The 18,230-nt window shown below is 40.5% G+C and overlaps 1 protein-coding gene across 4 annotated transcripts in view; it reads right to left on the bottom strand.

The window, feature by feature from the left end:
* Positions 1 to 18,230, bottom strand: part of LOC105197045 (probable Na(+)/H(+) antiporter nhx-9) — a 22,252-nt gene extending 4,022 nt beyond the window's left edge. For 2 of the 4 annotated variants that reach the window (XR_005575436.1, XM_011163246.3), the window contains exons 1-16: positions 17,432 to 18,230; positions 11,992 to 12,255; positions 9,052 to 9,248; positions 7,282 to 7,538; positions 6,569 to 6,786; positions 5,369 to 5,571; positions 4,635 to 4,724; positions 4,126 to 4,196; positions 3,189 to 3,404; positions 2,969 to 3,104; positions 2,392 to 2,532; positions 2,245 to 2,317; positions 2,048 to 2,152; positions 1,697 to 1,798; positions 1,158 to 1,325; positions 717 to 875 (exon numbers count right to left, since the gene is read on the bottom strand). Coding sequence is in view for 3 of the 4 variants with exons in the window: in XM_011163246.3 (XP_011161548.2) it covers positions 717 to 875; positions 1,158 to 1,325; positions 1,697 to 1,798; positions 2,048 to 2,152; positions 2,245 to 2,317; positions 2,392 to 2,532; positions 2,969 to 3,104; positions 3,189 to 3,404; positions 4,126 to 4,196; positions 4,635 to 4,724; positions 5,369 to 5,571; positions 6,569 to 6,786; positions 7,282 to 7,538; positions 9,052 to 9,248; positions 11,992 to 12,255; positions 17,432 to 17,927 (2,896 nt within the window). In the remaining variant the exon portion in view is untranslated. Of the gene's footprint in view, positions 1 to 691; positions 876 to 1,157; positions 1,326 to 1,696; positions 1,799 to 2,047; positions 2,153 to 2,244; positions 2,318 to 2,391; positions 2,533 to 2,968; positions 3,105 to 3,188; positions 3,405 to 4,125; positions 4,197 to 4,634; positions 4,725 to 5,368; positions 5,572 to 6,568; positions 6,787 to 7,281; positions 7,539 to 9,051; positions 9,249 to 11,991; positions 12,256 to 17,431 lie in introns of all 4 variants that reach the window. The other 2 variants (XM_011163299.3, XM_011163290.3) reach the window with 2 other exon arrangements.

Here is an 18,230-nt window from a genome sequence, read left to right as displayed (position 1 = left end):
GCTAGCTATATTTTTTTTATCATGCAATTATAGTCAACGTGTCACAAATACGAAACACTTTTTTCTCAGTATAAGTAAATAAAAAAATTAAGAAGTCTATCAGCTTTTCAATTGCTCTTGCTGCACTACAATACTGATAAAATAAAAGTTGTATGCCACTATAACAAAAGAATTGAATTCCTACAACAGAGAGATTGCATCTACATTTACGCATGCAATCCGTTCTCGAAACAATATTTCTATACCGAAACGACATTGTGGGCACTCGCGTGTCGATGCTCATTTTGCAATTGCTCGCAAAAATAGCCATGGACGTGCAACGCAACGTGAGTGACGCCCGTCACAACGCATTAAAAAATAGCATGGTCAGTGCTTCTCAATGTTTTTTCATCATTCGCGTGTCACTTTGAACATCTTTTGTTTAAAACTTACTAGAATAACTGATTTACCGTCGTTACGCATCATCGAGTTTTTCGAAAATATTGTTTGAGAACTTTGAAACGTATGATTTTTTTTTTTTAATACATTGGCGATACGTCTTGCCAAGTACTTCTCTGTGCGTTGGAAACATTTTGGAAGGTGGTGTAGAATGGAAACAGAATAATTTGTCTCGGTATATATACGTGAAGAAGAAAAGGAAAGAAACAAAAAAAGGAAAAAATAAATAAAAATGAAAGTGAACCACACGTACCCTCCTTCCGCTTTGCGTCACGTACCCTTGGTTTTCGCGGGGGAATCCATTCTCGCGGGGGTGTACTCGTCCGTCTCGTCCGCCTCTTCGACGGTCTCCTGGCAATCGATACTGTCGGGCGTGCACACGCTCTCGCGTCGAAATAGGCCAATCACGGATTGGACTTTCGGCTGTTCGATCCCACCTGAAAAGCGGAAAGACATAAACGGGCATGTACGGAGGCACCGTCAGGAATAAATATGCAGCGATAGCGCCGATTCCACGAGCTGAAAGTTTTTAGAGTGCAGTTAATCGTCTTAAAGGAAACCTTGACTTTACGACTGTCGCGACGGCCTATCGGTTTTCATTCTCGTTAGTCTTTTATGAAGAGATCGACGAAACTTGTGGTAGTAAATTAATATTTTGCAGTTAAACCGATTCAGCCTCGTTTTCATTTCTTTTTTTCTTTTCTTTTTTTTTTCTTTACCTAAGAAAGTGGCGGAGGGCGAGCTATAGGCGAGGTATTCTTTATTGGAGCACCAGGCTGGAAATTCGTGCTGCTTGATCGGATGACCCGACTCGTAATCGTCCTCACGTTTCCACGGTAACATAGTTTCCGTAGCCGTAGGGGTGGTTACTCTGTAGCCTTCCGCGCCTAGGTCAAATACCGCAAGATAATAGCAACAGGAATATATACGGGAATGGAAATCGGAACCGTTATGATTTCGATGGGTGCAATTTTCGATGCCGTAAACACGAAAAGCTCCACCGAAATTATACCGATTCCAAATACCCTGGCAAAACAAACGAACAAAAGTAATGACCAATATACATAGATATAAGTAATATAAAAAAAGGCGCAAAGAGACAGGAAATTATTCGTAGTAATGCAAACATCAACAACTCCTGATTCCTGGAGAATGCTGAACAATATGAAAAAAAAATACGGCAAAACGAAAGAAACGATTCACTCCAACGCAAAGCCAACGCTCGAACTCTTTCTTTTTCCTCACTGCGAAAACGTACCGTCGCGTCCTATTTTCAAGTCTCCTTCGTCCGTATTTATCGTGTCCATCGACGTAGTAGCGGTGGTAGCGTGTTGATTGTCCGCGTTTACATTCGGCGAATCTTCCGTTTAAAGATTTTAAACTTTATTAGTCATAACTTTTATTAAGAAGATAATTAAATAGCTGTAAATATGTACACACATACACACACAAATTGTGAGAGGTGCTGATCTTTGCTATAAAAAAAAAAAAGAAACGAGATATCCTGATCGTTTCCTCATCGCCGCATTCGTCGATATACTTTTTAAACTTTGATCTCAATTTTTCAATTCAATTCGATTTGGTGAGTTAAAGAAAAAAGTTTCCTTACCAGATGTTCGTGCGGTGAACGTGATCGCCGAATCCCAGTCCTCTTTGCTCGAGGGCTTGGAGGTTTCTCCGTTTTCTAACTCGTACAGCACGCCATTGATGTAATCTGCGCACGATAATTTATGAAAAGGGAGGGAAAAAAAAATTACGAAATCTTGAGGCACAATTAATTATCCGCCGACGTTTCCGCGCACGTACCTTGCGTAAATAACTTTGTCGAGCCGTTCTGCTGTTGAAATTCTGGGAAACTAACGTGATTCTGTTTGCCGTCCTATACAATCGAAATCGATAAATGGAAAGTGAAAGAACGACAGAAATTAAATATGACAAACGATCGATCCTTACTTTGAGCAACTTTTTGCTGCGTTTGTGGCGATGTTTGTGCTCCCCCATCATCCGCCGAATGTTCATGTGCATTTTGTAATTGACTTGCGTCGAGAGATCGCGATCGTTCACCGCGTGACGGCTGTAGCTCAAGCGCCGATGCTGAATAATTAACACATCTTGCTTGTACAAAATTCTTATGCGCTCTAATTGTTTTTAAATATGAATAGAACAGTCTGTTACTAACATTATTTTTATCACAATTAATAACTTTAATAAGTTTGAAATAAATCTTTTTAAAAAAAAATACTGAAATATCGAATTCAAAATGAAACTCTTGCAAGTTTTCAAAGACACAAATGGATAATAAGATTTAAAGAATAGCAGAATATTTAAGCAGGATTTTAAAAATTTACAAGAAACTATATTTCTGCTTGAGATAAATTGATTTGGAATTTGTGTCAGAGAGTGTTGCTAAAAAATGTGAGATAGTAGAAAGATTACTGCTTTATTACACGTAATATATTATGCGATAGATCATATATCACGAGTAGACTCTAGATGTGAAGAAAATCCAGATTCGGCCATAATCTCTTACCCTTTTGTATGGTTTACAAAGCTCTTCGGCGAGCAGATGGTGGATTCTCGCGTCCGTCAGGTCTTTTTTGGAAGGATTGTACTCCAGTTCCTGCAGATCGATATTCCATCCCGATTCGAGCTGGCTGCAGCTGGGACTAGAGGGAAAAAGAATGCGATTAGACTGCGCTTTTATTTTATCAAGGACAATTGTCAGCGACGAACAACGGGGAATTCCGCACCTTCCATTGAACTGGCCGGTATTGCTGTAATTACGGAATATCGCCGACATACTTTCGGTGCCGCTAATGTTACCGATGGTGGAGGCATTTCTTCGTATGTAATCTAGCGCATCCTTCATCGCCAGCTTCGAGTAAGTTTCCAGAATCTTCGGCTCGGCGCCGCAATGATCTTTCACGAGATAAGGTCGGATGAATTTATTGTCGAATCGCTTGAATCTACAGGCAAACAGAGTCAAATAATTTTTATCAGGAGAAAAAGAGAGAAAGAGGAAGAAAGAAAACATTCCGGTAATTAGATACAATTAATCTGTCTACACCCAGAGAAAAATTATGTTTAAATTGATGACGTTTATATCGCTTCTTTGACTTACGTATCTTTGAGGAAAATAAAAATTTATTTGATTTTACAAAACGATGTTATTAAGTTTTTTTTTAAAAGAAATTATTTGTTTAATTTAAAGAAATAATTTTTAATTCAAAGAAAGTACTGGCAGACATGCAAGAAACAATTTAGTTGTTCAAGTTTCAAAAATATACGAGTATTGCTTTCGTGTAAAGAAAGATTGTTTCGCACAACCAAACTATCTCTTTAATTCTGATAAAGAGAACAATATTTCTTCAAATCGAAGAAACTTTTCTTTAACCGTATAACAATGCGCTTTCTTTGATTTAAACAAATATTTGTTACTCGAAGAAACTTTTCTCTGGGTGCACATCACGCTCTGTACTTTTCATCTCGGTAAAAAATGTGTGCGCTTCCATTTAGACGTATGGAAGACATACAGATTAAACGATATAAATCCTTTAATCTTATCTCGTTTCTGTTTATTATTTTACGCTAATAACTCATACAGATTCTCGCTCGATCGTTCGCGCACGCGCGTGCAAACATCGTCGAGTTGAATAAACACTATCAAGTTATGACTAAGTGTCTTACTTATCCCGGACGTGGTAGTTGCCGTGTTGTCCCAAAATGTCCTCAATACCCGCCATCGTGTGATCCATTATCTAAGAATTAAGAGACAGACGTTATTTGCCTTTCAGTTCGACGAGCACGGTGCAGGCGTCACGGATCCGCCGGGATTTGCTACGTGTATACGCGGGCGAACGCAAACGCAAGCAGAATGATGTATCAAAGTCCCGGTAAAAATTGCCGCTATATACACATTCTGTAATGCGGCTTGACAATGACGGACGTTATCCTATTTCACAATTCGACCCTATTTCTCATATCGATCGTACGGCTCTGTCGTCCTGTTAAAGAGAAATACGTCGAGATAATAGGCCGCGCGTTGTTAAGTCGTCACAGCGGCGGCAACGATCGAAATGATCGTATCGAATCTTTGCACACGTCTCTATCGGTTTCGCGATCGGCGTTGTTTCCCCGACAATTTCCGCATTATACAGAGCTATTTAGCAAAGAAAGCGATTTCTCGCGCAACGTACCCTCTCGTGGATCCTCTCGTTCATCGTCGGCTTCCTCTTCTCCGCCCTTTTGACATTGAGAATTTTGACGAGGGGTTTGATGGTGATCCCCTAAAAATAAGTCACGCACATGAGCGTCATCGCGAGCGAACCGACGCGGATTTATCGGTCGGCGTCGAGCGGAGACGAGCAAAAGCGCGCGGCTGATAAAACGCTTGATGCAAAAGTGTATGCTCAAGTGTGTATGCGGCATAGAGATATTAGGTTTCCGATCGATCGCGCAACAAAGCACACGTGCAGAGCACACGAGCTTTTTTTTGCGGGGGGCTGGCATCTTTGTCGCGCCGCTCATTAATCGTCTAGGTATATCAAACGGACGACCGTCATCCGTGGGTCTAATGGCGGTCGCGCCTTTCTCCTTTCTCCTCGTCCGCGCCTTCACCGTCCTTCCGATGAAATAATCTCGCCTCTCTTGGAACGCGTGCCACGGCTTTGGCGCGCGTCTCAAAATACGCGCGAGTCATCGGTTCCGTGAAAGACGCTGCTGACTAGGTCGGCCCGGTTTATCCCAGCACAAGCTCTGCAATCTTGCACTCCGCGAAGGAACACGCGCAACATTCGCTCGTTATGCAACGCTCCCGTGCACTTTGTGTTCGTAACGCAACGACAGATCGCTCGTGTCACGGAGCGATCGGCGATCACGCACCGTCGTACGCGAATCGCAGATGCAGGTGACGATGCGATCGCGATCCTACCTGGATGAACACGGTGAAGTAGATGACGGCGATGGTGGTGGTGACGAACATGGGCTGCAGGGGCACGTGCTTGGGGTCTATAAGAAGCACCAGGGCGAACGCCACGGCGCCGCGCAAACCGCCGTAGGACATCACGAATTTCTCAACCTTGTCCAATTTGTGCAGCCGGAACTGATTCGCCAGCGCTGTCAGCACTATCACGCCTGGAACACGAATTCGAGCGTGATTACGGCTGTAATATCCCCTTAAAAAAAAAGAACCAGTGTAGCATTATTTTTGACATACTTGATAGCGCACGATAAGTTGAGAAGAATTTCCTAAGAGCCCGCGCATTTTCGCACTGTCATGTGTTTGTCTCTCTCGATTATCTTATTATTAGTTTAGAGCTTTGTTTTTATAAAAGTCCGTTATACAATCCCGATCGATTTATTTGATTACAAGGCGATCCGCGTTAATCGCCCATAGTGTGTGAGGGTGTGAAACGTTGTGTGTCTGCCGATGTAATAACTTCTAATGGAACGCGTGGCGTTCCAGGCTTGCCTTTATCTCTGCACACTTTCCACACGATCAAGTGACAAATTGTCCGGTTAGAACAAGAAGCCATAAGCGAAGCGCGTCGTTCACGAGTGACGTAAGAGCGGCTCGTGTAAGTAAGAGTCAATTGTCTTAAGTCCCATTATGATTTCATCGTTTAACCATATCGCTTTACACGCTATTCCGCTTTACGCCAGGGCGAAGCGATGCCCTTAGCGCTTAGCCGTCCAGCTGGCCCGGTCAAGGCCCGCGCGATCGTGTAAGAATTCTTTGACACGAATTCGTTATTATCACGCCACTTTTTCTCGCGTTTTCCCTCTCATTGCTTTAATTCTCTTTTAAACCTTTCCCACGCCAACAGTTTCGCGGGTCAATTTTCTTTTCATCGGTTAATCTCCGGAAAAGCAGTTAAAATTCCATAAATTGTGTTCTTTTTTCAAATCGAGTCCAAAAATGTGCACGTAAAATTGTATCGTAAAAATATGGACACTTAAAAAAAGACTCTTATGAGAGAGAAAGAGAGCACGTTGCAATTTGAGAACAGTAATCTCTCGTGTTTCCCGTAATAGCTGTTCAATGGTGAGAATGCCAAACGTACGTGGGCAGTCTTTCTCCGACCCACCCCCTCAATCGAGTGAAATTAGAGAAAATCTGGCTTTTACTTACCCAGGGCCCGATAGACGGAGCAGAAGACTATCGTCATGACGACGAACCACGTGTTCCAGTTGTGAGCATTGTTCACCGTGGCGACGCCGAGGAACATGAATATGATGGTCTCCGAGCTACTCGACAGCATCTTCATTGTATACTTGACGGTCGTGTGAGACTTGTGCGATATATTGGCCTCGACGTAATTCTTCATGGTAATACCGCAGAAGGTTATTCTGAATAAAGGGAGCGCGAATTACGGAAGGGAGCAGCGTGGCAATCACCGTTGTTCCGACAAAGTTAAAGCTCGAAGGCGAGCGGGAGTCTCGCGTTAGCTGTAAACGCGAGTAATTATAACGGGCGTAACTACGGAGGGGGATATTTAAGCCGTTTAGTGTTTAGAACTCTATTCGGCACTGATCCATCTGATATTTCGCTCGCGCCGGATTCTTGGCGCTCATTTTAGTTCCTTGATAATTTCTGCCGAGTCGTGCCAACAGGATCAGTGCAACAAGTAGTCGCAACTTATTTTTGAAATTAATAACATCGTTCATCGACAGTTGCTTAATATTCAAGATTAAACAGTTCCGATAGTTCTTCACTTCGCAATAGAGAGACGAGAGTTGGAGCGCTCGGCGGTTTCTCGATTTAGCGCTTATATTCGTTATTGGAACGCGCCACGGGGCTGGAGATGCCAACGAGACATGTCGAAAAGCCGATGATTTACTTACGCCAATATGCCGGACAAGTGGAAGATCTCCGCGCTGAGGTATGCCAAGTACGCCATCACGAATATGAAAATCGGCTCTATCACGCGCACCTGGTGAGTAAACCTGGTCACGAAGCTAGTGGCGAAACCCCATACTATGCCTATGATGGTGCCGCCAATCGCCACCACCAAAAACGACGCTAGGCCCGATAGCACGTCCGTGTAGGCGATCCTGGAAGGGCCCATCTCGCTGTACGTCTCGAACATGTGATAGAGCACCTGCGTATTCGTATTAAATGGCCTTTTACTCGGTCGTCGCAGTGTAACCCCTGACACTTTCCTTCGCTCGCCTCGCAACCATCGCGCGAAACTAAATAGGCGACGCGGATCGTTAACGGCTCAACCTCTTTCGCATTACCATTCTCAACCGGCACGACCCAATTTTTACGGCGAAGCCAGACTTTTTCGGACGGTCAATAGCGACATTGCAAATACTATGAACTATAAATACGGCACGGACTAGCGATACTGATCTATTTGTAGGGATATTCAGTCTCGCTACGTAACAGATAAAATTGGAACGGAATAAATGAATTTCTGGAAACGACCGCACACGTTGTGATACTACAATTCTGCTCGCTCGAACGATGAACAGATATTTTTTGACAGTCAATTGTGCACAAATGATATTAATAACCGTCGAGACGCCAATGTCCGCGAAACGTTTGTTGAAAGTCGTCGCGGCGACATGGTCGTGCACGTGCAAAACGCGCGTTTACATCATTTTGTTTTATTCAAGCATTACAGATCGTAGGTGTGTACATAGGTAGCTCGCGGACAAATACGACATTAATTTTTAAGCGAGGCGAAGGTATTTGATACTTGACTCACACTTATGGACAATGGTGATCAATGTTATATCGATCGCCCGTCCGACGAGCGTCTGTCGTTTGGCGGTGCCACGCGTGAAAGCTTTTGCGCTACATTCTATCCTCGTTTATTTAGCAGATATTCTAAAATGTGATATGCGCGGGAGGGTGAGAGACAGGGTTATTAATCTACGTCAACTTCAGAATCAATTCTGAGCGGATGCGAAAAGGGCAGGAGACCGTACATAAAATATCATACGTAATACCATACTTAAAACGATTGCGGGATAGCCATTGCTATCATCGATTCCGCTTTAATGTTTCGCGATCGTTAATGCATAAAATATAATACGGCTGAGAAAATTAATTTTTTCTAAAAGATGCACACCTGTTTTTTATCTTTATGTTCCATTTATATTTACTTGAAGTTCTAGTTTTTTTTTTAACCTTCTGATATCCTCGTCAGAGAGATACGCTTGTAATTTTCTATTTTATATTGCAATCATTCAAGTTCATCTGCGTACTTTTATGTACTTGTTACAACTATTTCGTAAAAAAGAAATGTATTCACGTCGTCTCCACTTTTTCTTCTTATGCCAATCAGATGCATCCCCAACAGCGCAAGATATCATAGGAATATTCTGGATATCGTACGAACATTCGTACAATATCGTGATATCGTGCGTATATTTATAAAATATCACAATATTTGTTCGATAACATGTGTTGTTAGGGATAAATGTCGATAATCGAACGACTAAGACTGATCGGCTTTAATTTTCGTCTCTCTCTTTCTCCCTACGTATCGAAGACCTTCAACAGTTTGCAACAAAAGGGCAGAGATTTCTGCAGCGCAGCGTGCTACCTACGCAACAAACTCCTTGACGTGTAGGACCGTGTAATGTAAATAATGTAATACTCACGACAGTGACCGCATCGTTCAATAAACTCTCTCCGAACACGACGATGTAGAGTATCTCGTTGACGTGGATTTCCTCGAAGACGGCCAACACGGCCACGGGATCGACGGCGCTGATTAACGCCGAGAAGAGGAACATGTCGAGGATAGGCGTCTCGCAACCGAATATACCGCTTTTCCCCAACAGCCACAGCGACACACCTAAAGTGCAAACAGCCCTTTAATCGTAGAAATGAACGTTCAATATCTGATATCTGTAATTTTTTCCGTGCCCATAATCCCCCCTTAATTATTACGAATATCGTCGTTAATCTGCTTTAAATATATCTGAATAAATTGCCAATTTATCGCGATTATTATTATCCCATCGATCCGCAAAGTCATTGAACGTTGAACCGCGATAAGAGGGCGAGAGGGAGAGAGAAAGAGAGATTAACCATCGCCAAAGATAGAAATTTGCATTATCGGATACCGGCGCGGCGCCCCGCCCACGTGTTATATTCGTACCTATCAAGTACTCGCACTCTTCCTCCCTTTCGTCGTCGGGAGAAAGCCCTCCGTAGATTCACCACAATAATGATGTAGTTTTTAATTTACTCCGCTCGTACATTAATTAACGTCGTACCGCAATTTCAGGTATATCGATCGGTGCCATTGTTGTGCTTACCGTGTCCTTTCCTACTTGGAAGTTACGCGTGGTACGATTCCAGAAAGGCAAGAGGTTTTCATTTCCGTCGCAAGTTCTTGCAGATTAATTCAGTTAATCGGATATCGTTAGACCTTATCGCGGCAATTACGTCAAGGGTCGTTTAAAAATAATTAAATTTTAATGTAACATTGAGGCCGCCTTTTTCTTTTTAACGCGCGTCCGTCTTGAAAAGCCATCGTCGCGATTTAATCGCGGAAATATTCGCTGAAATATCACTTGAGAAATTTTAGGTATTTTTCTGTACGTATATTCGCTTCCGTATTAATCAAACTGCGATTTCGATATATTCGGCTAAATTTTGATGCCGGAATGAAAAACTGCAAATAATTAAAGCCGTGCTACTCCGCATTCCTTCTCAAAACGCTTTTAAATAAATACTAATTAAATACTAACTAAGCAAGAATTCGTTTCGAAAATGGAATTGAAATAATCAAATTTAAACGAACGTAGATTACGAGAGACGGATGTGGAAAAATTTCGCGTGAGACGCTACATTTATTCGCATTCCATTTATTCACCTATAAGAAGAATAAGAACGTGCTTTTCGTATCTATTGTGTGTCTCGTAAATGGCACGTATAAATGGCACCTGTGAAACGTTTTACAATGCTATTGACCTTGGCACACACTCTTGGCGTCTCTCGCGATAAGGAATAACAGCTCACGAGAATATGGCACCGGCAGCCTTTTTATGTAGCGTCATCAATCCTAATCAATAATCGTGCCCATCGTTTACTCCCGACGTGTCTATCGTATCCAATTACGTCTTTTTTTTGCCCGCGCAATTTTATCGAGCATTAAATAACTCGGACTTCGCGTCAGTTACACTCTCTTTTTTTTTCTCCCTTGTGGTCACTTCAATTTCGCTCGAAATCTGTAGTTATCATGGAGTCGAAATCATATGTTATCATGGCGATGATAGCGACAATCGTTGGGATGACAATTGCCGCATGTGCTCTACATGTTATCGTCGGTGTCGTCGTCATCGTCATCGTCGTCGCTCGCCTCGCGCGCGCTCTATTTTCGTTCTCAAGCCGCGCGCGTATTCTCTGCGTTTTCAAGACGAACATCTGCGCTTACGCTAGACCGCGAACAGACCGTGGGCAAAAGTAAAGAATGAAAATTCCACCATCTGCGGTGGATGGTCAGAGTGTTTTCTTTATGCATGCTTTTCGTTATTTACATATGTATAACGCAACCAACTTGCTTAAGTCTTATTACACTTTCAAATTTTTAATTACTTTTTTTAAGAATTGTTTTGGCGCACTGAACACTTGTTTAACAAATTGCAAATTTGACTTGAAAAGTTTACTCATCCCCCTTGCGCCAGCTTATTTGTCGCACGTTTTAAAATTCATAGTTCTAAAAAACAAAGATTATATTGCAGTTAAAAATATAGTCTTATAATTTAAGAAAAAAAATATATATATAAAACTAGGGTTTGTAGTTCCCAAAAATACAAAGGATTATAAGCCACGAGCAGCTAATCCGACAGCGTCCTATAAAGCTTCACTTTTTGATATGGTGCCCAACAGATGTTTGCAGTTTAGTGCAGCTGTACTAGGTACGTCAGGAGGAATATCTTTAAGATTGTAATCCTGCTTTTCCTTTTAAATAATGCTATCTTCGAAAAAGAAAAAAAAATAGTTTTCGACTATTACTGAAGACGAGACGCTTTATTTCGCGGTAACGATAATAGTTTTACAATTAATTTAAGTTGTTTTCTGATCTTTCGCGGTGCCAGTATCGTCGTCGTTGCGAGCACATTTGGCCATAGTTATGCAAGAAACGTCCAATCCACAAAATTATAATTTTTGTAATTATCGTAAACAACGGATAGAGAGTCTGTACATTTTTCTATATTAACCAAAAAGTTCAAAGTCTAACAGATGTTTAAAATGAATAAAAAACAGTTTTTACCTACATTTTTAAATCATATCGAATATTATTTGCATTTTTCTCGGAACGGATTTCATGTGAGTTGAACGTTTCCTGCATAACTGTGGCCATTTGACTTTGTGACATTTTATGGTTGAAATCACTCAGAAAGAGTCTAGCGCACTGTGTTGCCTCCTGGGAGCCCGTGGGTAGATAAGTGTTCACATTTCTACATATGCGGGATCCGTTTCTGTGGGCAGGGCGGAGACGAAGCTCGAGCTAGAAACGACCGGTGCGCCGAGGGAAAAGACTATCACGGTCGCAAATTCGCTCGACGTGCTGTCGCCGTTTTACCAACCTATCGACATCGTATTAAATATAGTCCCAACGACGGCGAACAGGAGTATCGTCCCGAGATGATCGAAGAACAGCCGATTGGGCATGAAGTAGCCGGCGTCCAGGATGATGGGCGGCAGCATGTACAAGAAGAACGTGTCGGGCGTCAGCGGCGAAATGTGGACGCTGCTCGCTTGGAACAGCAGCAGACCGACGATTATGCCGACGGCGATCAGCAAGCAGGACTCCGGGAAGATCTTGTTGAGCTTCGGCGCCATGTGGAAACCTGGATACGGCCGAACGTGCAGTGTTAAATCATTAATCGTCAGCTGAATCATCAAGAGGAGACCGAGGCCGCTCTAATCTCTCTGCAATTCAGTTCTCGATTTCGCGTCGAGATAGACACGGCAACTACGATACCGCAGCGTAAATCAGTATTATCGAAATTACATCGGCCTCGATCGAGAGCAAAGTGGAAGAAATCTGAATTTATAATAAAATTACTTACGTTAAAAGATAATACGTATAAAAACTCAAAAAGGAATATATAAATGATTATTATTTAGTGTAACTTATCGTTCCTATATGTTTTAATCAAAATATATTTAATGTAAAATAATTGAATAAAAACGTATCGTTGTATGTATCAGAAATTTTAGACTTTCATTCACATAGTCTTACAACTTTTTATATCATTAATCATAAAATCTTATGTAGAATTTAAAGTATAACAAAATAACTTTATAAAACTGTACTTCTCTACTTACTGATTTTCAAAGTAAATGATTTATATGTAAAAAAATGCCGTAGAATTGTAAATCTTTATAAATTTTCATCCCCGTATAAAACTGCAAATTTAGCTACATTTTCCTATCATCGGAATTCGATTTAAAGATTACGCTATTACGTATCAGAGTCGATCAGTTTCAACTGCGACTTGGTGCGATTGAGCTTACAAGACAGGTGCATAGTGTAGGAACGTAATAACCTGGACAGTTAAAAATTTGAAAAGTGGATTTTTTCAAAAATTAATGTTATCATATTATTTTTCCCTTTTAAATTATACACCGAAAAAAGAGTTTAATAATAATTTAGCTCTGGTGAAATAATTTCAATTAAATGTTTAATGTAATTAAACGATTAATGTAATCAACTATTGAGTAATATTTAATAATTATGTTGAGAGAAATCAAATATAATAATAGTAACCAATTAATTATTAAACGGTTACCAAACTAAATATTATTAAATATTTTATTACATTAACTGAATATTTAATTGAAACTACTTCATCAAGGTTTAGTAACTATCAACTTTTTTCAGTGTGCAAATTACATAATCTGAAAGGGGATAAATAATGATAAAATTAATTTTTGAAAAAATCAATTTTTCAAATTTTAAAACTTGCATAAAACACTTTTCTTCAAATGTCGCCTTTATTAAAACTGTTTTGCCGATCCGATTCCTTTTGCTCACCTTATATATGTAAAACTTTATTATTTATTATATGTATTACATATATATATTGAAAAGATATTGTAAATCAATTATAGCACAATTAGCAAGTTATATAATTTTTTCCGTGATTTGCATGTGTAGCACACAGCTCGACGCGCTGCGATAGCGAAGATTCCAACAGAGTGCAGCGGCAGGTGCAACGTGTCGCGTGTGCCCTGCATTTCTTCACGCCCGGCACGTGGTGATGGTCCCCTCCGCACGCGGAGGGTTCCGTTGGCGCGCGTCGTGCTGTATCTTGTATGTACGAATGTATCCGTTCGTGTTCTGACGACATTCTGTGCATCTCGCTCGATATTCTCCGTGGAATCTCCGCCTCGATTCTGGGCAGCTCGTAATAATGCGATGAATAACGAGCCGCTGAACGTAGCGGTGATACAAATGACCGATGGCCTATCGTCAACTTGGAAGATTAACTCGCGACATTATTGTAAAATCCAGCCATTTCATATTTATCTACGATACGTTATCTACGACAGCGGTTTCCACGTTTCTTTATTTCGCAAAATTCCGTAAATTTTTACGCCTCGCCGAGATATATTTGCGGTGCATGCGAATTTTATGTGGGCAGGTGTATTTTATTCTTGCCCGTTCTTTCGCTCCCGCGACTTTTACCACCGGTGCCGCATCATCAAACGGAACAGAAATATCAGCGGCACAGTTTGTTTTTCTTCAACCACTCGCGCATCCACGCGTGCGTGCGTGCGTGCGCGCGTGCGAGCGACGCGAGTGGAAATTGCACGGGGAGAGAGAAAAAAATTGCGCGTCCATCGAGTTTTATATTGCTCGAGCGGATCCAGTAAATGGAATGCTCACGTTCGAGTTTGTTCGGCGTTTATCGCGCGCCGCGCACGACAAAAACGACTCCTACATACGTGCACCGCAAGATATTACACTCCGGGAGTGTCTCCGAGAGTGCCGGGAGTGGAGCATCTTCATGCATCTCAAAATGCAGAATCGCGTAGTCGTGGCTGTACTGCCGCGCGAGCAATTTTTCAAGAGCCCGCGCACGAGCGCGTTGATTCCGCCCCGATTTACGCGAAATAAATTACGAGTCACAGATCGTTAGGTCGCAAATTTTTATTCGATATATTTTCGGTAATATTCGCGGTAATGGCTTTCATTTTTTTTTTGTTTGCGCTCCCTCGTGCATTATTCGCTCGTAATTATTAAAAGTAAGTAAATTAAAGAAAATTATTAAAAACAAATTTTATCGTAATGGAAAAGGGTAATGAGCCTTGCATAACGTAACGAATATTGCAGCCGGTTTGCTAGGTTTTTGTTATGCAAGCAAATGGAAAAATATGTCGTGCGCTAATGTATTCATCGAAAAGCGTTTCGCTATCGTGAAAACGTGATGCAGCCTGATGGGCGCGGGCGGACAACAAAATTGCCACAGATGTTTTCGAGTATAACAATAGGCGCAAAGTGTGTATACGGCAGGGCAATTTTCAAATAACCTGTTGTCTATCGTAATGTTGGAAATTATCATATTATGTGAGTTGCATCGTGACTGTTTTCAATTTTGTCGCGCATATTATTGCAAGTGAAAACAGTTAATTATAGGTAGATATGGGCGTGCGGAACGTTTATTCTCTGAAAAACTTCTATAATATTTTCTATTAAAAAACAAAAATTAAACTAACAATAAATGAAGGAATAACGCTCGTGTTCGGCCCGTTGAATTTTTAATGCTTGTAAGGAATAGATACGAGTCGCACACTAAAAAAAAAAAAAAATGTTTTGCTGATGTAGATAGATTTCTAGGTGTCATAAAAAAAATTTATCGCTATTTTTTGTATCTGCTAAAATATTGCTTGTCACATAAAATTTATAGTAGCAACACTTTAGCAAACTTTCTAGAAAATTTAGATCTCATTGCTAATTATACCGTCATATTTTATAAAAAGTATGACTAAACTTATATACGCGCCAGAAAATTTTAGAAAATTTAGAAAATTTTTCTTGCTAAATTTCATAAACAGTTCAGATATAAGTTCTGTCTCTATTATTTAGATTGGTTAAATATCAAACATGCGCAATATCACAATATTTACTAATCATTTATCTACAAGGATAGAAGTATTCTTATTTTCTTCTCTAAAATGAATTCTTAAAACATTAATCAAAGCTTGAAACTTTGTTCTTATACCTATTATACGTACGGAAAAAAATTTTATCATATTTATACGAAGAGAAGTATAAAAGGATGTTTCTAAAAATGTTTATAAAGAAAAATTTTGTTAATAAAATTAAAAAATTAAAATTGTATAAATAACAAATGTAAAAATTATTGCTACGCTTTAAGTAATATTTCTTTCTTTGCTTTTATCATTATTAATGTTATACAAAAAAAAGCAAATGTAAAATATTACCCATTAAAAAAAAAAAATAAACTTCTAAACTCGATTAATTCTTGTGAGAATTTTATATTTAATAACTATTTATAATATTTTACATTTACTTTTTTAATAATATATTTAACATTTTCCATTAGTTGTAATTTGAAATCAGGAAACATGGATTTAGAAGGTTTGAATAGAACATAAATAGTGAAAATAGAAAACAATTTTCAAATTCTATTAAATGACTATTTGTATAAACAAAAGCGATCTTAAAAAGTCAAAAATTGTAAGTATGATGAAAATGAGTGATGACACGTATTAAAATGTAAAGCCTAAAATCCTAATTGAAATGACACTTTATCCATAAAAAAATATTAATCCGTTCTCGAGATATTCAAGTTATGCACAGTACTCTGGTCCTGAACTGATTAAATAAAAACTAAAAATAAAACATTTTAAAAACATACATTGAGAAAAAAATTCTTTTTTAAAACTAATATTTAGCCTGATTCGATCAACTAAACATTGAGTTGATTATATAGTTATTTAATTGCACAAAGAAGATATATATGTAGTTCATTTATGTCAATCACTCAAATTTTTTAATTAAGACTTAATTAAACCAACTCAATATTCAGTTGCACATAGCGAAATAATTTAGTTTTCCAACAAACTTTTTTTCTCAGTATAGATATTTTCTTCTTCACCTTTATCATTATTAATATTATAAAAAAAGTATATATATAGATATACAATACATAGATTGCATCTACGAAAGGGAAACAGTATGTGATATGTGTTAGATCGACTCCCACGTTATTCTCACCCCAAAAAATATTTTGCTGACACAAGTTACTTTCTAGATATCACAATAATAATTTATCGCTATTTCTTGTATCTGCTAAAATATCATTTGTCATATATAAAATTTATAGTAGCAATATTTTAGCAATCCTTCTAGAAAATTTAGGTCTCTTTACCAATTATACAGTCACATTTTATGTACAAATATGATTGGTCTTAACATAAATAGGCGCAATACAGAAAAATTTTCTTTTTAAACTTCACAAACAGTTCAGATATAAGTTTTGTCTGTTATTTTAATTGATCAAGTATCAAACATATGCGATATCACAATATTTACTAATCACTTATCTATCTTAATTAATTTTTCGTAACAAAAAAAAATTGTGACTCTACTTGCAAGACCATTTTTATAAGTGTAATTACAAAGAACGACTTTTAAGTACACCGGTAAATACTCATTTGCCGTATTATCGGTGCAAATATCTCGGAGAAAAATACACAGTTAGAGAGACATTAGCTTCGCGGATGAATACCGTTTTATTTAAGAGCATACTTGATTTATTGCAAATGTTTATCACGAGTGTCATATCCGCCTGTCATTCTTTACAATGAGTTCGTTCATAAACACTGAAAAGTCTGCTGTTTACGTTAAACGATATGCATTCTGAGATGCCGACATGTCACGCCTACACGTGTCCTCTCTCGAAAGTGTCAAGAAAGAAGAAAGACGGGAGAGAGAGAGAGAGAGAGAGAATTTCGGATCGAATCTCAGATTCTCGCCAATCAGACACTTACCGATTTTCGCGATGCTGGCGAAGAAGATCCAAATTCCAATAAGAAAGGGCGTCTCGACGCGCGTGAACTCGACGCTGACGATGCGATACTCCGGTTTCGGCGACTGCTCGTCGCCGCTCGTCGAGGAGGGTACGTCGCCGGAGCGCGCCGAGGCTGCTCCTAGCTGCTGCGACTCCTTAGGAAGGGCCTCCGACGAGAGGCTGCGAGGCAAGGTGGCATCGTTCGGCAGGGCCGAGCGGGCTACCGGGCCCATGGGTCCGAAGCCCATACCCGGGTAGGCGCTGTAGGGATCGCTGGGCAAATCACCGGCGTCGATCTGCGGCCCGTGCGACGCGGCATGTTTGTCCGCAGGAACCCGCTCCGCGGATCCGAGCCCGTGAAAGGACTCGAGGTCGTCGGCGCGGCCGCATTCCGGCTGGCACAGAAGGACGACGACGACGACGACGAGGGGGAGAAACGCGGGGATGATCATCGACGACGAGGCGAGTCGACCCATGGCGCAGCGGCGGCTGTTGACGCGGCGCTGCTGCGACGATGACGATGATGATGATGACGACGACGACGACGACGGCGGCGGTGCTTCTGCCGTGGACGACGATCCGCGCCGTCGTCCGCGCTCGTCCGTCGCCGGTGAGTCACTACTTCTACTCGTTGTACCATCAGAAGGGAACCGCCACGACGACGAGCACGCTCGCACGTGTGCTGCGAGCCTCCCCGCGATTGACTCTCCTAATCCTCCCGTATGAGCGGCGACAGGAAGGGAGGTCTGCTCGATGAGCCTCGCTCTATCCTCTCCGAG

This window comes from Solenopsis invicta, chromosome 8 (assembly GCF_016802725.1).
Source record: "Solenopsis invicta isolate M01_SB chromosome 8, UNIL_Sinv_3.0, whole genome shotgun sequence".
Taxonomy (NCBI): domain Eukaryota; kingdom Metazoa; phylum Arthropoda; class Insecta; order Hymenoptera; family Formicidae; genus Solenopsis; species Solenopsis invicta.
Note: the sequence above shows the minus strand (reverse complement) of the source record. Positions and strands in the feature narration are given on the sequence as shown.